The sequence below is a fragment of the Diabrotica undecimpunctata genome, chromosome 10 (assembly GCF_040954645.1).
Source record: "Diabrotica undecimpunctata isolate CICGRU chromosome 10, icDiaUnde3, whole genome shotgun sequence".
NCBI classification, from domain to species: domain Eukaryota; kingdom Metazoa; phylum Arthropoda; class Insecta; order Coleoptera; family Chrysomelidae; genus Diabrotica; species Diabrotica undecimpunctata.
In genome coordinates, this window is record NC_092812.1 from 37,644,183 (window position 1) to 37,659,218 (window position 15,036).

A 15,036-nucleotide genomic window follows, 5' to 3' on the forward strand; every position below is an offset into this window, starting at 1 on the left:
GCAGCAATAAAACTTTTGAACTCCTACGACATTTCTCATAACAAAAGATATCCATTTATCTTCTACGGTCTCATCTATACCTGCTAACTTTTCAACAGTTATTAAGATATTGCTCAAATATTCTTCCATTGACGAATAGTAACTTTGACGCATATTGAAGAATTTTCGTGTGAGTGCGTCTTTTGTGGCCATACTGTTACCTTCAAAAGCTGTTTTAAGGTTATCCCATACATTTTTGCTACATTTAGCATTTGTGGACATGAACATAGCAAGTTGGTTGGATACTAAGACATATTTTTAATAATGCTCTTTCATCTTTTGCTTTGTCAATATCTGATACAACTTTTATTGAACCACAAACATACCCAGAAATATCTACCAAGATTAAAGTCATTCTCACGGCGAATTTCCAGCTACCATAGTGTTTTGAATTTGTTTCCTTTCCACAATATAAGTAGAGAGTCAGACGTTGGAACTGGCTAAGTATGAAACTTGGATTAAAGAATCCTTCATCGAAACAATGTCCAAATCGAATTGGTAAAAAATGTAAATGTATTTATTTTCTATAAAAGTTTTTATTTTCTTAGATTTTAACCAACATAATGTATTTTAGCTACATTTACCAGTTGGCAAACGAAATGAGTCCAATTACTGTGTTAGAGGCTGGAACGACAACCCGGAAATGCATAAGTTCCACGAATTATATATGTTCGTCATCATACTGGTAGTACCGTTTTTCATAATGGCCTTTTCATATGGACTTATTTCTTGGGAAATTTCCAAAGTTATGGAAAGAAGGTCTGCTATGACTGGCGAGTAAGTAAACAATTATTAAAATGTTCAAAGAGTTGCTGGTGTAAGTTCATATTGACTATATGTTGGCAAAAGTAGAAACTGGACTCACAATTAAATACAATTTTTATTGTTGGAAACAAGGGGGTGACCAATTTCGGGGTTTACAATATATGTCCCATCATCAAGACAATAGTAGAAACTTAACAATATCTCAGTATATGAGTATCTTAGTAATGTTCAAGAAAAACACCAATTCTCTACGAGAAAACAGCCCTCATTTGTGGGACAACCGGAGAATACTTGAAGATGGGTTTTTTTATTTTAGAAGGAAATTATTCTTTAGAACACATAGCTTACAATCTTCTGTTTTAGTTACCATAGTTATCGTACAACCATCTATATATTTTTCAGACTAAACCGTTCATCGGAAAAACATATATGCCAAAATGCAAAATTGATCGAAACTCTCCACATGAACTCAGTCAAAAGAGCCAAAAATGCCAGAGATGACACTACTATGGTAAAACAAGTAATATGCATGTTAGTTACAGTGGTAGTACTATTTGCAGTCTGCTGGACTCCCATGTTGATCGATAATGTTCTGACAGCTTACGGGGTTCTGCCGTTTATGAAGTTTGGAACTCTAAAATATATGTCCAATGCTTTTTCCTTAATGGCATACTTTAACAGGTGAGATATAATTATTAGTTTATTCAATAGGTACTGTTATATACACTAGCTCTTTTAAATAACTGCTTTCTCTATAGACTTAGATTTTTCCTCGTTTGGTTTTCTATATATATTCGGCTTCTGCACTAGATAGTGCAGATAAATAAAGATGCAAATAACATTATTGTTAAGCTTTATAGCATAACCACTAATACTTTTTCTATCAAAATGACAAAATTGTTTGCCAAATCTGCATTAACATAGGATACTATCCATATTTCTACCTTTAACAAATCTTAAGATATGAGTAGACAAGTATATCAAAACATTTTTCAAAATTTTCCAATGTTCTTCAGTGTAATTATTTTGAAACTGACTAAAATATGACACACAAAAACTTGTCAACAATTGACACAAATCTTGAAGACAGTCATTGTCTTCAAGATATGTTGGCCTCTTTTTATTTTGTGTACTTCTATTTTCATTAATTGTTTCAACTACTTCTTCTTCTTCGTGTATATTTTCTTCTTTAGTGATTCTTTCAGGAATATTTTCCACTCTATTTTCGTTTCCAATTTGAACAATTTGTTCATTCTCAGTAAGTCTAATTTTATCATTTTCAATTGAATTTTCGCCAAAAATTAGATTCCGTGCTTAGATTAGTTTTCTTTCTTCTGGATTCCATAGTCTGTAGCCATTATCTGAATAACCCAACATAACCAGCTTTTCACTATGAGGATCAAGGTTAGATCACACACATCTGTTGATACAACTTCAAAAATTCTTTTTGCTTCTCTTTCAGCGCCAATGCTGTGAATCGATAATCGTGATTGTTTTCCTTTTAAACAGATTTCACATGTACCGTAATTTCGGGTGACTTTGACTCACTTTCGAAGTTTGACCGTAGATTTCAGTATTCTAAATACATAAAAGTATATTTTTTAATTTATTTGTATTTGAGTCTTTAACTAATTTTTTACAAAAATTACACTAAAATACAACGAAGCGCTTACTTTATTACAAAAAAAATAAAAATGTGGTGTGCAAAGTCACCCGCTGGTGTTTGGTGACTTTGTCTCAAGCTACATTTTGCATTAATTCTCTGTGATTATTAGTGTTTGGGCTTAAGTCACCCTACAAGATGAATAATAAATAAACATTTTATTAGTTAAAAAAATATTTATTTAAATTTCAAACAAAAAAAACTAAAACTAAAATGAAACTCTACATAGGACCCTCGGTTTACAAAGAACATCATTTTTAAACAAAAAATGAACAATAAAACAATTTACAAGCTTGTTTTTAAATCTGGAAAGAAATATCGGTTATGTCCAAGTTCGAATGGCTCTGTGAAATCAATATTACCCAGGTGGTAGGATTTTCTTACGTTGACTTCGGGCCATTGCCACAAACTTCAATTTTGCCAAGTTTTAAAGTACTTATTGGCACTCCGAATTCTATTGCAGCTTTTTTTTGAGATAGGACTCCATTTCTAATAGCTTCTAGAGCTCTTTCTACTGTGTCTGCCGTGTAATTTCCATAATTTCTACTACCAGCAACACGTTTGTAATTTGAGGGCATCTAAAAAAAAGTCGTTAGTTCTATACAGTTAACAAACTCTGCAGTTGTTACAAGGCTAAATTCAAATTAAAAATCAGCATTTACTTACTTCAATTTAAATATAGAACCAACGAATATCCAAAATCCAACATTCAACAAACTGGGCCAAAGTCACCCGAAAACCGTTAAATTCTGTACCACTTTGCAAATAACAACCGACCTTATTAGCATCTACGTTTAGGCTGAAATACTGACGCCAGGCGGGTAAGAATTCACAGATATTCAATGTGCAGCTATGCAATTAATCTTACTCTTGGAAGTATTATTGGTTGTCAACCAATTTTTAGTCAAGAAATCTTACGTAAAATGGCTATATTTTAAAAATTCATTTTTTTCTTATTATAACCAGTATTACCGTGATTTATTAAAATTTTCCTAAAGTTAATATGGTACTGATGGTGAGGTATAATGAAATTTACATGATAATATATTGTACATACGCACTAGTTACTAAAATATCTTTTTCCCAAAATGAGCCAAAGTCACCCTGGCGGGCCAAAGTCACCCGAAATTACGGTAGCAGATATGGGATACTTTGCAGAGTGACCCATTTTCCTATGCATTACCACATTACGTTCAACAGCTGTAATTTGTTGTTCTTCTTCTTCTTCTCGTAGCACTACAACCCGGGGTGGGTTTTGGTGCTTCCATCTTGAACGGTCGTCCATAATAGTTGGGTCAGTGGGCAGCCCCATTGTTCTTAGATCTGACCATATATTGTCTCTCCATCACATTTGTGGACGTCCTAAGGGTCTTCTTCCTGTGGGGGCTTCCTCCCATCCTGTAATTTGTGCTTCTGGTATATGTCTTCATCTTAATTTAACAATATACAAGTTATTTCTTTAAGTCACCAGTTATCACAGCATGATTTCCTTTCATCTTGTTGACTTGTTTATCTTTGAATATAATTTGAAGATCTGCTTCTTCCATTTTCTTCACAGACATTAAATTATACGAAAGTTGATTACATACCCATACATTTTTCATCTCAATTTGGTTACCATTTACTGCTTGTAGATTCAAATTACTTAGTTTTATTGCCTCCAATGATTGACCCTTCACCGTTTGACCGTTCACCATTTTCTGCTGGAAATGCCCTATTTCCATTTTTATTTTTCCAGCACCGACAGTGCTTGTGCCCCATTTTTCGACAGGCATGGCATTTAAATTGAAATATTTGATTATTTGTTGCATTAGCATTACTGGTTCCAGCTTTATTTTTCCATTTATTATATGACTGTTTATTTGCTACTCAGGATTGGTTTCACGATCTTTTTTATTGTGCCTTGTTCCTTCTATTAGTAGCTTGTTTTTAACAAAGTCCAATGTAACTATGCATCTTGACAGAACATAATATCAATTGCATAATATCAATTGATTTAATTTAGGTTCTACTTGTTGACGTTGACACTTGTGCCACTAACAGGTGGTGCCAACACTTAACACATAAAAATATACAATGTAGAATTGTAATAAACTCCATTCGCTTAGCTCGGACAAATTTTGACAGATTCATTGTCGGAAACCTACAACACAACAATTCCTACTTCTCAGTATTAGTAGCTCAAGTATCCTGCTATTACAGACTTCTTTCTTTAAAAAAAGAAGAATTATTCTAAATAGTCGAAGTGTATACTAAACCCATCAAATTTTGAGTAGTATATATTTAAAAAATATACATTTAGTTGTTATAATTTAACATAACTATTTATTATATGGTGCAGATAAATAAATATTGATTGTCGGTAATTCGCAAAGTTCTATTTTATTTACTATTTAGTTTGTTTACTATTAATATTGGCTATGAGTACGGGTGCTTGGTTGTATAGTAATTTCCAGCCACTTTTAGTCTGTCAAAAAGTAACTAACTTCGCAAAAAGATAATTACTAAATTCACTAGACAGTTCGGACTGGGATTAGCGAACCGAGTTTACCAACAATTCTCTGAGATTAACATGAGTGCTGTCAAATTGAGCCCAAAAATAAATCTTCTTTTGTTTTTAATAAATTTTTAAAATGGACTCACCTTTCCTGTAAGTAAAAAAGTATCTGTCGAATATGGATACTCTTAAGTTAAAATTGTAATCCAAAAATATACCCTCAAACACAATCCAAGAAATTACTTCAATTTGTGTTTGACCATAAATTTCTACTTTCCTTCTTACTGCCTGTTTTTTTTTTTGTTACAGTTGCATAAATCCCATTATTTACGGATTCATGTCAAAGAGTTTCCGAGAAAGTTTTGTCCAAGCTTTGTGCTTAAAGTATGATAGAAGAAGAATGCACGAACGAACTAGCAGCTACAGCCTTCGTCACATGTCAGCCAGAGGATCAATGAAAAGTGTTGTTACACGAACTACTTCGCTGAAGTGACTAATTGGGACCACTGTTTAACAAATGTGTTATAGCAGTACTAAATATCAAATTGTACAGTAGGTGATCAAATTATTATTGATAAAACAATACAGATGGAATGTTAATTGGTATATATTTTTCTTGTCACACTTTATAAAGTTACATGAAATGTGTATTACTGGTCAAGCTCTTTTGAGTTAGAAATGAATAGAAGACTGATGAGTTTCATGTAAAGATAGAATTGCGTCAGGGCATGGTGCTTAGACCTTATTTATTATCGTTGGTGCTGAATCAGATAACACTGTGACATTGAAGTAGCCATATTACTCGGCATTCAATTATGAGTCATAATATATCGAGTAAAACAGCCCCACTTTCATCCCAACATCATGACATCTTTCTTAAATGTATGATTTTCCTGTGGTTTTATATTCTAATATATAAAGAAAAAAATACTGCAAAGGTGTAGAGAAGTTTTTGGCGAAAAAAGTCTAAAATTTAGTAGGACAAAAGCAAAATATTTAGAATGTTCATTTTATCTGAGAGGTCTAATAATTTGATCACCCCTTTGTTATAAATGTTTCCTACAAGTGTTAACTGTGATATATGTATATTTATTATTTGAATGTGTGTTTGTATCCACTAAATATGTGTGGAAAATTTATTCGTAATATGTCGGACATAATATTTTTATAAAATTGTTATAGGTAATATACAAATCTACCACAATGACTTGTTTTTTTTTTAACAGAGAACAAAGAAATACCAACCAAACATTTTATTACTTTAGGTTATTTTAAATTTAGAAGGTATAGAGGTGCAGATGCCAGTAGTGATCATATATTGGTAATAGCCAAACTTAAACAAGATCTACCTGTAAAACTAAATTTTTTAAAAGACAGAAACATAACGTGGCCTTACTTAAGGACCAACAAGTGGCAAAGAGGTTATAAAATTAGAGGAAGACAACTTAATGTCTGATATATTGGAAGAAGAATGGAGTAAAATCGAAACATCAGTGACAGAAGCAGCTAATGTTTGCTTAGGCAATACAGGAGCGAAGAGAGAAGAAGACTGGTTCGACGAAAAATGTAAAAGAACACTAATGCTAAGTGATAGAACTTTGTCTGATCTCCACCAATTGTTGGGGAAAAGCTTATTAAATTCCTTTCCCCAGCGTGTACAGTACCAAATATTTAAGGACCATGGACTGTTATCCCTGTTATCCATATCCTTCGATATCTGTAAGCGGACTTCACGGCGATGATTCCTTATGTGTTTGGTTTGATAGAGTTGTACTTAGAGAAAAATAAAGCGTAATTAATCGATATTACACATTTAATAACTAGAGAATATATAACAGCACTATTACTAATTAAAGAGTTCGCTTTAACACATTGTTCATTCATACCGGCGTTTTCAGCGTTTTAGCTGTCACATAAGATTCAAGCCAATATTTGTGAAAACGAAAAATAAATTAATTTTAATATAACTTGTTGTTTTTACAACACTAAGAAATAAGGCAACGTTGGAAAAAGACAATAATAGAACCCAAGAAACAATTACAGAACATGAAACAAAAGGAAAGAAGCTAAAAGAATCTGCAGGCAAAAAAAGAGAAAATATTTGGAAAGAAAATTAAAAACAATAGAGAAGCATTACATTAGCAAAGAAATAAAAATATTCTATCAAGAAGTGAAGAGAAACAGACAAATAGATAACACGGAAACAATTTTTGTAGGAATAAAAAAGGACTGCTTCTTGGAAATACTGCAGAGAAAGAGATGGGCTCATTAAACAATATTCTGAAGTATTTCTTTAAGCACAATATTCTAAAAGCAAAAAAAGGTATGTAGGGCAGCAAAAATTCGAATATATGAAACAGTCATTCGGCCAGTGGCAGTGTATGACTGTGAGACCTGGACTATGAATAAAAAAGATGTGAAAGAAAGAAATTAAAATCTAGATCTGGGAAAGGAAGGTGTTGCGGAAGATTTTTGGTGGTATTAGGACGGTGGAAACTGACGAAGAAGAAGAAATAAAGAGGTAATGCAGATGTAGGTGATGGAGATGTTTCACGTTCCCTCAATATTTCGTCTAACTTAGCAAAAAACATATCACTATTCTGCGACATCTTTATAAATAGTGTATACCGCTTTCTAAAAACAACCTGAAGAATTGTTTCTTATTGCCACCAAATGAACCTAAAATACCAACCTTTCGTTTGGTTGGTTGCCTGGTTAGTAGGAATGAATGTTTAAATTTTGTTTTAAAGGATTTATTATCGGAATTCAAGATATATGCCTAGAATAACAGAGACACATAGAAGCGACATAGCGGTCCAAAAGCGTGTACCATTTTTGTATACGCATGCCCGATTCTGGTTGTATTACTGTCAAAAACACGTGCTTATTCTTTAATTCTGGTTGTTTTCGATAGTCCGTAGGCGTCTATGGTAAATACTCGACACAACAAGTGCATTTGACCATTTATATAATTTATTTATAGTTAAAAGGTTATAGTTATAGTTTATAGTTAAATATATAAGTTTATAGTTATAGTTTATAGTTAAAAGTTTAATTTATATTTAAAATGTCTGGATATAATTGTGCGATTCGCGGATGTTCATCTGTGACAGGAAAAGGAATAAGTTTATTTAGATTTCCTAAGAATAATAACAGGTAATTACTATTGCTTTGTAATTATTATTAGTTATTACTAATTACATAATAGTATTGGTTTGACTTTCGAACAGTAAGCCGACGCCGACGTGTCTGTCCGAGCTATAAAAAAATAAACTTTGGTCTGCCAAGGGATACCTAGTTCAAAATGAAAACATTAAATTTGGTGTCAGTGCTATTTCTTTTATTGAAAGACGCAAGTCTCCGAAGGCTCAGGTCAAAAAATCAACAGATGGTGGCCAAATGTCGGCGCGCTCGAAGACAACAATACGAATATAGTATTTTTAAGAAATAAAAATATATAGAGGGTTTTATACACGAGAATATTTGATTTAAGAGCGTAGGCGCAAAATTTGGGGCAAATGTTTTTTAATGTATTCATTTTTTTCGAATCCTGAAAAAACTAATAAGTATTTTTGAAAAATTTAAACGCAGAATGAAAGACCACATTATTACTGAGGGCCAAAAGTCCCCGAAAACTTTTATAATGTTTATTTTAATAAGTTACAGGGGTGAAAAAAAAGAGAAAATTTAGTGTGATTTTTAATTTCAAATATCTCATTCAAAAAAACTTTTTGTTTATTCTAAGGGACTTTCGGCCCTCGGTAATAATGTAATCTTTCATTCTGTGTTTAAATTTTACAAAAATATTTGTTAGTTTTCTCAGGATTCCAAAAAAATGTTAAAAAGCATTGGCCCGAAATTTTGCGTCTACGCTCTTAAACGAAACAAAGAAATTACTAAAATGCTCAAACTAAAAATTGTTGGAAACATAATTAGACCGATAATTGGGAAAATCTTAAAATTCCAACAGAACAAGACTTCAAAATTGCAAAAACATGGTTGCAAATAAACAAACTTACATTAAATTATGAAAAAACTAAATAGGTACTCATCTACTTTTTGCTATATACAAAAGTTGTCTGCCAATTTTTAATTCGTTAAATATAAATAAAAAAGATCAAATATATGGATCGAAATACATAAAATATTTAGGAGTTTTAAATGGGAATTACAAATAAAATATATTAAAACTTTATTTGTTGTATATCTCAATATTTAGTGACACTTTTGTGACTTCATCAGGAGAAAACTGAAAATTTATTAAGATTAGATATTGACAAAAGTTAAATATTTCATTACTTACAATATACTTAGAATATACTAATACCATAGAATAACAGTGCTAATACTCTTATAATTGTAAGTAATAAAGTATTATTTATAAATACAGAAAAAGTTCTCTGTTTAAAATTTGTTCTGTTAAAAATTTGTAGTGCCAAAGTGTGGATAGAAGCTTGCAGACGAGAAGATTTGTTATTCAAAATGGATTCACTTTATAATAATTATAGGATTTGTGAACTGCATTTTGAAGATAATGTTTTTAATGCAAAAGACGTTTTAGCGTAACTTCCGCGACAGCCGGGTGGCATCAGTAAATTACCTTTTGTAAATAAAAAATAATTACACCATTAAGAATGTCAACAAAAGTCGGCCCTGCAGGTAACTATTTAGTGCAATATTTCATATTTATTGAAAGTCAACATAAATGCTCAATTTGATTTAAGAGCGTAGGCGCAAAATTTCGGGCCAATTCTTTTTAAATGCAATAATTTTTTTTCGAATCCTGAGAAAACTAACAAATATTTTTGAAAAATTTAAATACAGAATGAAAGATTACATTATTACCGAGGGCCGAAAGTCCCTTAGAATAAACAAAAAGTTTTTTTGAATGAGATATTTCAAATTAAAAATCACACTAAATTTTCTCTTTTTTTTTCACCCCTGTAACTTATTAAAATAAACATTATAGAAGTTTTCAGGGACTTTCGGCCCTCAGTAATAATGTAGTCTTTCACTCTGCGTTTAAATTTTTCAAAAATACTTATTAGTTTTTTCAGGATTCGGAAAAAATGAATGCATTTAAAAAACATTGGCCCGAAATTTTGCGCCTACTCTCTTAAGAATTTATATTGTGTGATATGCCCACTGACTATTAATTTTCTGGTTGTTAGCTGTCATTGGCGGCTTGGCCACGTAACTTCAAAGGACTGTCGCTTCTCTGTGTTGGGTTGTTCTCTGATATATGGTTGTGCAAAAAAATAAATTAATCAGTATAGAATTACACTGTGGTATCCAAGAGACGTCAAGAGACCAAGAATACGTCCAAGTTTAAGATGGGACTATGACAAGGAAACAAGCCGGTACAACATGGCACAGAAAAGCGAATTTTAGACCGTGGGCAGATATGAAGAATGAAAATGGTAAGGGAGGCTAACCATAATCGGTAGAATATGCTTAGGATGATACACAGACGCTTCTAAAACATCTACTGGAGTTGGGGCAGCTGTCATTACTCCAAATATTACACTTGAGTATAAACTACCATCCCTAAGCTGTATACATACTGGCGAGCTATGGAGCTATACGCGATCTATCAAGCTCTCGTTCATATTAACTCCAGCAATATATCCAATGCTCTTATAATTACCGATTCCTTCAGTTCCATCAATACCATTAACCAACTGTACACGAAGCATCCAATTGCTCTTCTAATCAAAAAAGAACTAGCTACCATTCAAAACAATAACTATACTGTATAATTCCTATGGGTTCCTTCACACATTGGCCTTCAAGGAAATGAAGAAGCGGATCGTACAGCCCAACAAGCCAGGAACAGTGAAACTGCGAGTGAAGTAGTTCTTAACGATTTAAAATCATTTATTAAAGTGAAAGTCGAAAATCTGTGGCAAAACCAGTGTGACAGTTCAACTTCAAAACTTCGCGAAGTGAAAACGTTTGTAAAACCGTGGAAATCTAAAATTCCCAACAGAACTCACCAAGTCATTGCTACTCGTCTTGTCGTCTTCGTCTAGGACATACCCGACTTACCCACGGACACATAATTGGTCACACTTATCCCACTTTATGTGAAAACTGTAATATCCCACTAACGCCCGATTTCATAATCAATTTAAAGTAAACTTTAAATTAAAGTCCACTTTAAAGTGTAAATTTCAGTTTCATAATACTGTAACCTTACTTTAAAGTTCACATTAAGTTAAATGGTAGAAACACAGTATAGATAACAACTATACTGTGGTAGAAATCTGTCAATTAACTCCTTAAAGTCCACTTTTACTAAACCAATAGACAGTTTACTCTCGAAATTCTTATATCGTCTTGGTCTTGTTTCAAGTTTGTTTACATTTTTAATTTTTGTTCAAATTTAAAATGAATTTTTCTACAAGTTCAGATTCTTCTGAAGATGAATTTATATATGTCCGCCGCCCTAAAGTTTATGGGGAAAGAATAAATTATATAAACCAATATGATGATGTAAGTTTCTATGAAAGATTTAGATTGACAAAAGAAACAGTTATGTCCTTACTGGAACAAATCGAACCTTTAATAAAACTTCCAACAAATAGGTAAGTAATACCATTAAGATATAATAAAATTTATGATCACATTAACATTGGTGGATACAAAAATCATTAAAAAGTAAAACCAACAATGTTAAAATGTGTATAGAGAAATATATTAATGAGAACTTATTTTTAGGGGAGGAGCTGTTACACCACTCCAACAATTATTATTGACCTTAAGATTTTTTACTTCTGGAAGCATGCAAGTATCAGTAGCTGACTACATGGGTATATCAAGGGCAACAGCGTCCAGAATTATCAAAAGAGTTTCTGCAGCAATTGCATCATTAAGCAGACAGTACATTAAAATGTATGAAACAAATGATGAAATGGTCCAAGCTGCAGAAGAGTTTTATGCCATTGCACGATTTCCAAGATGCATAGGTGCAATTGATTGCACTTTAATACGAATTGATTCTCCTGGAGGTGTAGATGCAGAAATATATCGCTCAAGAAAAGGATTTTTTGCGTTAAATGTCCAAACAATCAGTGACTCTACCTTAAAAATCAGAAATATTGTTGCACGATGGCCTGGTTCTGTGCATGATCAAACAATATTTAACAATAGTGGCATAAAACAAAGATTTGAAGCTGGAAACTTTGGTAGATTTGTACTAGTTGGTGATAGTGGTTATGGTTTAAAATCATATTTAATGACCCAGCTACATGATGCTAGAACAGAAGCAGAAAATCTTTACAATGAATCTCTCATAAGAACCAGGAATGTTGTGGAAAGGCAATATGGGGTATGGAAACGACGGTTTCCAATTTTAAGAAACGGAATGAGACTGAATTTGGATGTAACTATGAATGTAATAGTAGCTACAGCAGTACTGCATAACATAGCCATAGAAAATGGAGACTTGTTTCCTGTAGATCTTAATCTAGATCAACAAGAAGATAATTTGCCTCAGTTTCAGGGAAATTTAGATAATGGAAGACATTATCGTGAATTATTTATTAGACAGCATTTTGGAGAATTATAGATTTAAAATTATAAAATTTAAATTAGTTTTATACTTAAGTACTAGATTATTGTGTATAAATGTATTACATTAATTTTTAGTTTTACCTTTTTTAAGATAAATTTTATACGATGATTCTCAATTTCAGTAATTTTACACTTGTATAATTGTACCTATATTTTTATGTATAAATGTATTAGATTTATTTTTATTTTCATTTTTATTGAGATAAACTTTATAGGATATTATGATGCTCAAATTTTAGTAATTTACATTTTTATTATTGTAGGTATATATTATTATGTTTAAATGTATTAGTTTTATTTTCACCTTTGTTGAGATAAATTTTATATTTTTATTTCAATAATTGATATTTTAATAATTGTACCTATACATTATGTATAAATGCATTATGTTATTTTTACTTTCACCTTTGTCAAGAAATTTTATAGGATATTATGATGCTCAATTTCAGTAATTTACATTTTTATAATTGTAGCTATTTATGTTATTATGTATAAATGTATTAGTTCTATTTTTACTTTTGTCAAGAACAAATTTTATAAGATGTGATGGTTAATTTTAGTAATTTACATATTTATAATTTTTGTACATATTTATTAATTCAGCAATTTCTGTACTGTGTTCTTAAATGTTTTGAATAGTTTCAATTTACTTGTGGAATATAAGGGAGATTAAAACACAACACTTTTTGTACACTATATTTATTATAAATTTTGTTGAGCCAAAATTTTTTGTTTTAATTTTAATTCCATTTCTAATATTTTAATTTTTAAATCCTGCTCCCTTATATCTCTCTCATGTTTAGCCTTTTCCCTCTCTTCCTTTTCCTTTTGTCTTTGATTTTCTTCAATTAATACTTCCAGCTTGTGTTCATAATATTTTTTCTTTGCCTCAATGGCAGGATTTAAAACTTTAGGCCTCAGCTTTTGATGGGCTGTTTTTTTTAATTTTTCCGGAACATACTTGTTCCAGTTTTTTCTGGGTGAATCCTAAAAACAAGAATTATTTAATTACAACTGTACATTTTTATTACATCTTTACTACCTGTTCAACTACTTCTAAAGAAATTTTGGAGTCTGTATTGTTATCACTATGTTCAAATTCATCTTTTGATGTTGTTGATGATTCTTCAACGATTAAAATCTAAAAAAAAATGTGTTAGAAAAGATGTATACAACCTTTATATAAATATGCATACGTTATTGACATCCATTTCAAATAATTCTCCAACATCACTTTGTATATCCTAAAACAATTGAAATTAATAATTATGTTATAAAAAAACCTGTTTAAACTTAGTACTTTATTGATTTCAATAGAATCAGAATCAAATTCTGCATTCAAACCCATTACGGTCTTTAAATTCATCAAATCCAGTACAGCATCTGTACTGGTGTCTAAATTAAAACTGGAGCATGGGCCGCCACCAGTCCCCGCTTGGTAGCACCTTAACTTGGCAACTTCCTTTCTTGTCTTGCTCTTTATGTTATCATATTTGGCCCGTACTTGATCCAGTGTCCTGGCATGAAAGTTTTTTGCGTTAAAATTAGCCACAATTTTTTTCCAAGCATTTTCCTGCAAATGTAATTTTTATTTTCCATATATAAACAAAAATATATATAATAAAAACTAACCTTCTCATTCCAATTTAGTTTATTTGTTGTTTTACACTCTATGATTGATTTATATTTAGAGACTTCCTCAATGAGTAAAAGTTCCTCCTCTTTCGTGAAATTCACAGAACGACTTCTTTTCGCTGCAGACATAATTATCAACTAACTTTTAACACCTAACTTTACAAACAAATAACAACTAACTTTTAATACCTAACTTTACAAACAATTAACAACTAACTTTAACTTTACGAACAATTAACAACTAACTTTAACTTTATAAACAATTAACAACTTTTACAAACAATTTAAGGTACAAAAGATATACCACGTTATTTCGATTTCGACAAAAACCCGGCAAAATTGACATAAACACGATTACCAACCTACCAAATTAAACACTAAAGTTTACTTTTACTAATGAAAAGAGCTGTAGGTATTATGAAACCGGGTGCAACACTAAAGTGCACTTTAGTGTAAAGTGAACATTAGTTAAAGTGTACTTTAGGTTGCCATTATGAAATCGGGCGTACGTGTTAAGCATGTACTTGTAGAGTGCCCAAGATACCAGTTGCAGAGACAGAACAACCACATCATCGGATCAACAAATGAAATCTTAGAAGAAAATTGTAAAATTGAACATTTGGTAAAATTCCTTAAAGATATCAATGTATTTAGCAAAATCTAACATTTGGAAATAAATTATCTTATGTATATGTATATATGTCGCTAATAACCTCAGAGGTTGATGCGACTATTTTGTAAAAAAAAATAAGCTATTTAAAATATATTACGTTTATTATTTACATTTATATCCTAAAGTATTGTTCATAAAATACTAATGCGCCAGGTGTTTTATACATTTATTTCAAACACCTGAACAAAA

The 15,036-nt window shown here is 31.4% G+C and overlaps 2 protein-coding genes across 4 annotated transcripts in view; one reads left to right on the forward strand and one right to left on the reverse strand.

Moving 5' to 3' along the window:
• LOC140452413 (QRFP-like peptide receptor) overlaps positions 1-6,158 on the forward strand; it is a 49,517-nt gene extending 43,359 nt beyond the window's left edge. For all 3 annotated transcript variants that reach the window (XM_072546651.1, XM_072546650.1, XM_072546652.1), the window contains exons 5-7: positions 614-816; positions 1,207-1,485; positions 5,274-6,158. In XM_072546651.1, coding sequence (XP_072402752.1) covers positions 614-816; positions 1,207-1,485; positions 5,274-5,457 — 666 coding nt within the window. In that variant the 3' untranslated portion in view covers positions 5,458-6,158. The remainder of the gene's footprint in view (positions 1-613; positions 817-1,206; positions 1,486-5,273) is intronic.
• Positions 6,159-12,795: 6,637 nt separating this feature from the next.
• On the reverse strand, positions 12,796-14,665 carry LOC140451947 (uncharacterized). The gene is made up of 5 exons (XM_072545931.1): positions 14,172-14,665; positions 13,840-14,112; positions 13,736-13,783; positions 13,582-13,680; positions 12,796-13,526 (listed from the first exon to the last, which is right to left on the reverse strand). Exons 1-5 carry the CDS (start codon positions 14,301-14,303, stop codon positions 13,242-13,244), a joined length of 837 nt encoding a protein of 278 aa, XP_072402032.1. The 5' UTR covers positions 14,304-14,665; the 3' UTR covers positions 12,796-13,241.
• Positions 14,666-15,036: the final 371 nt, after the last annotated feature.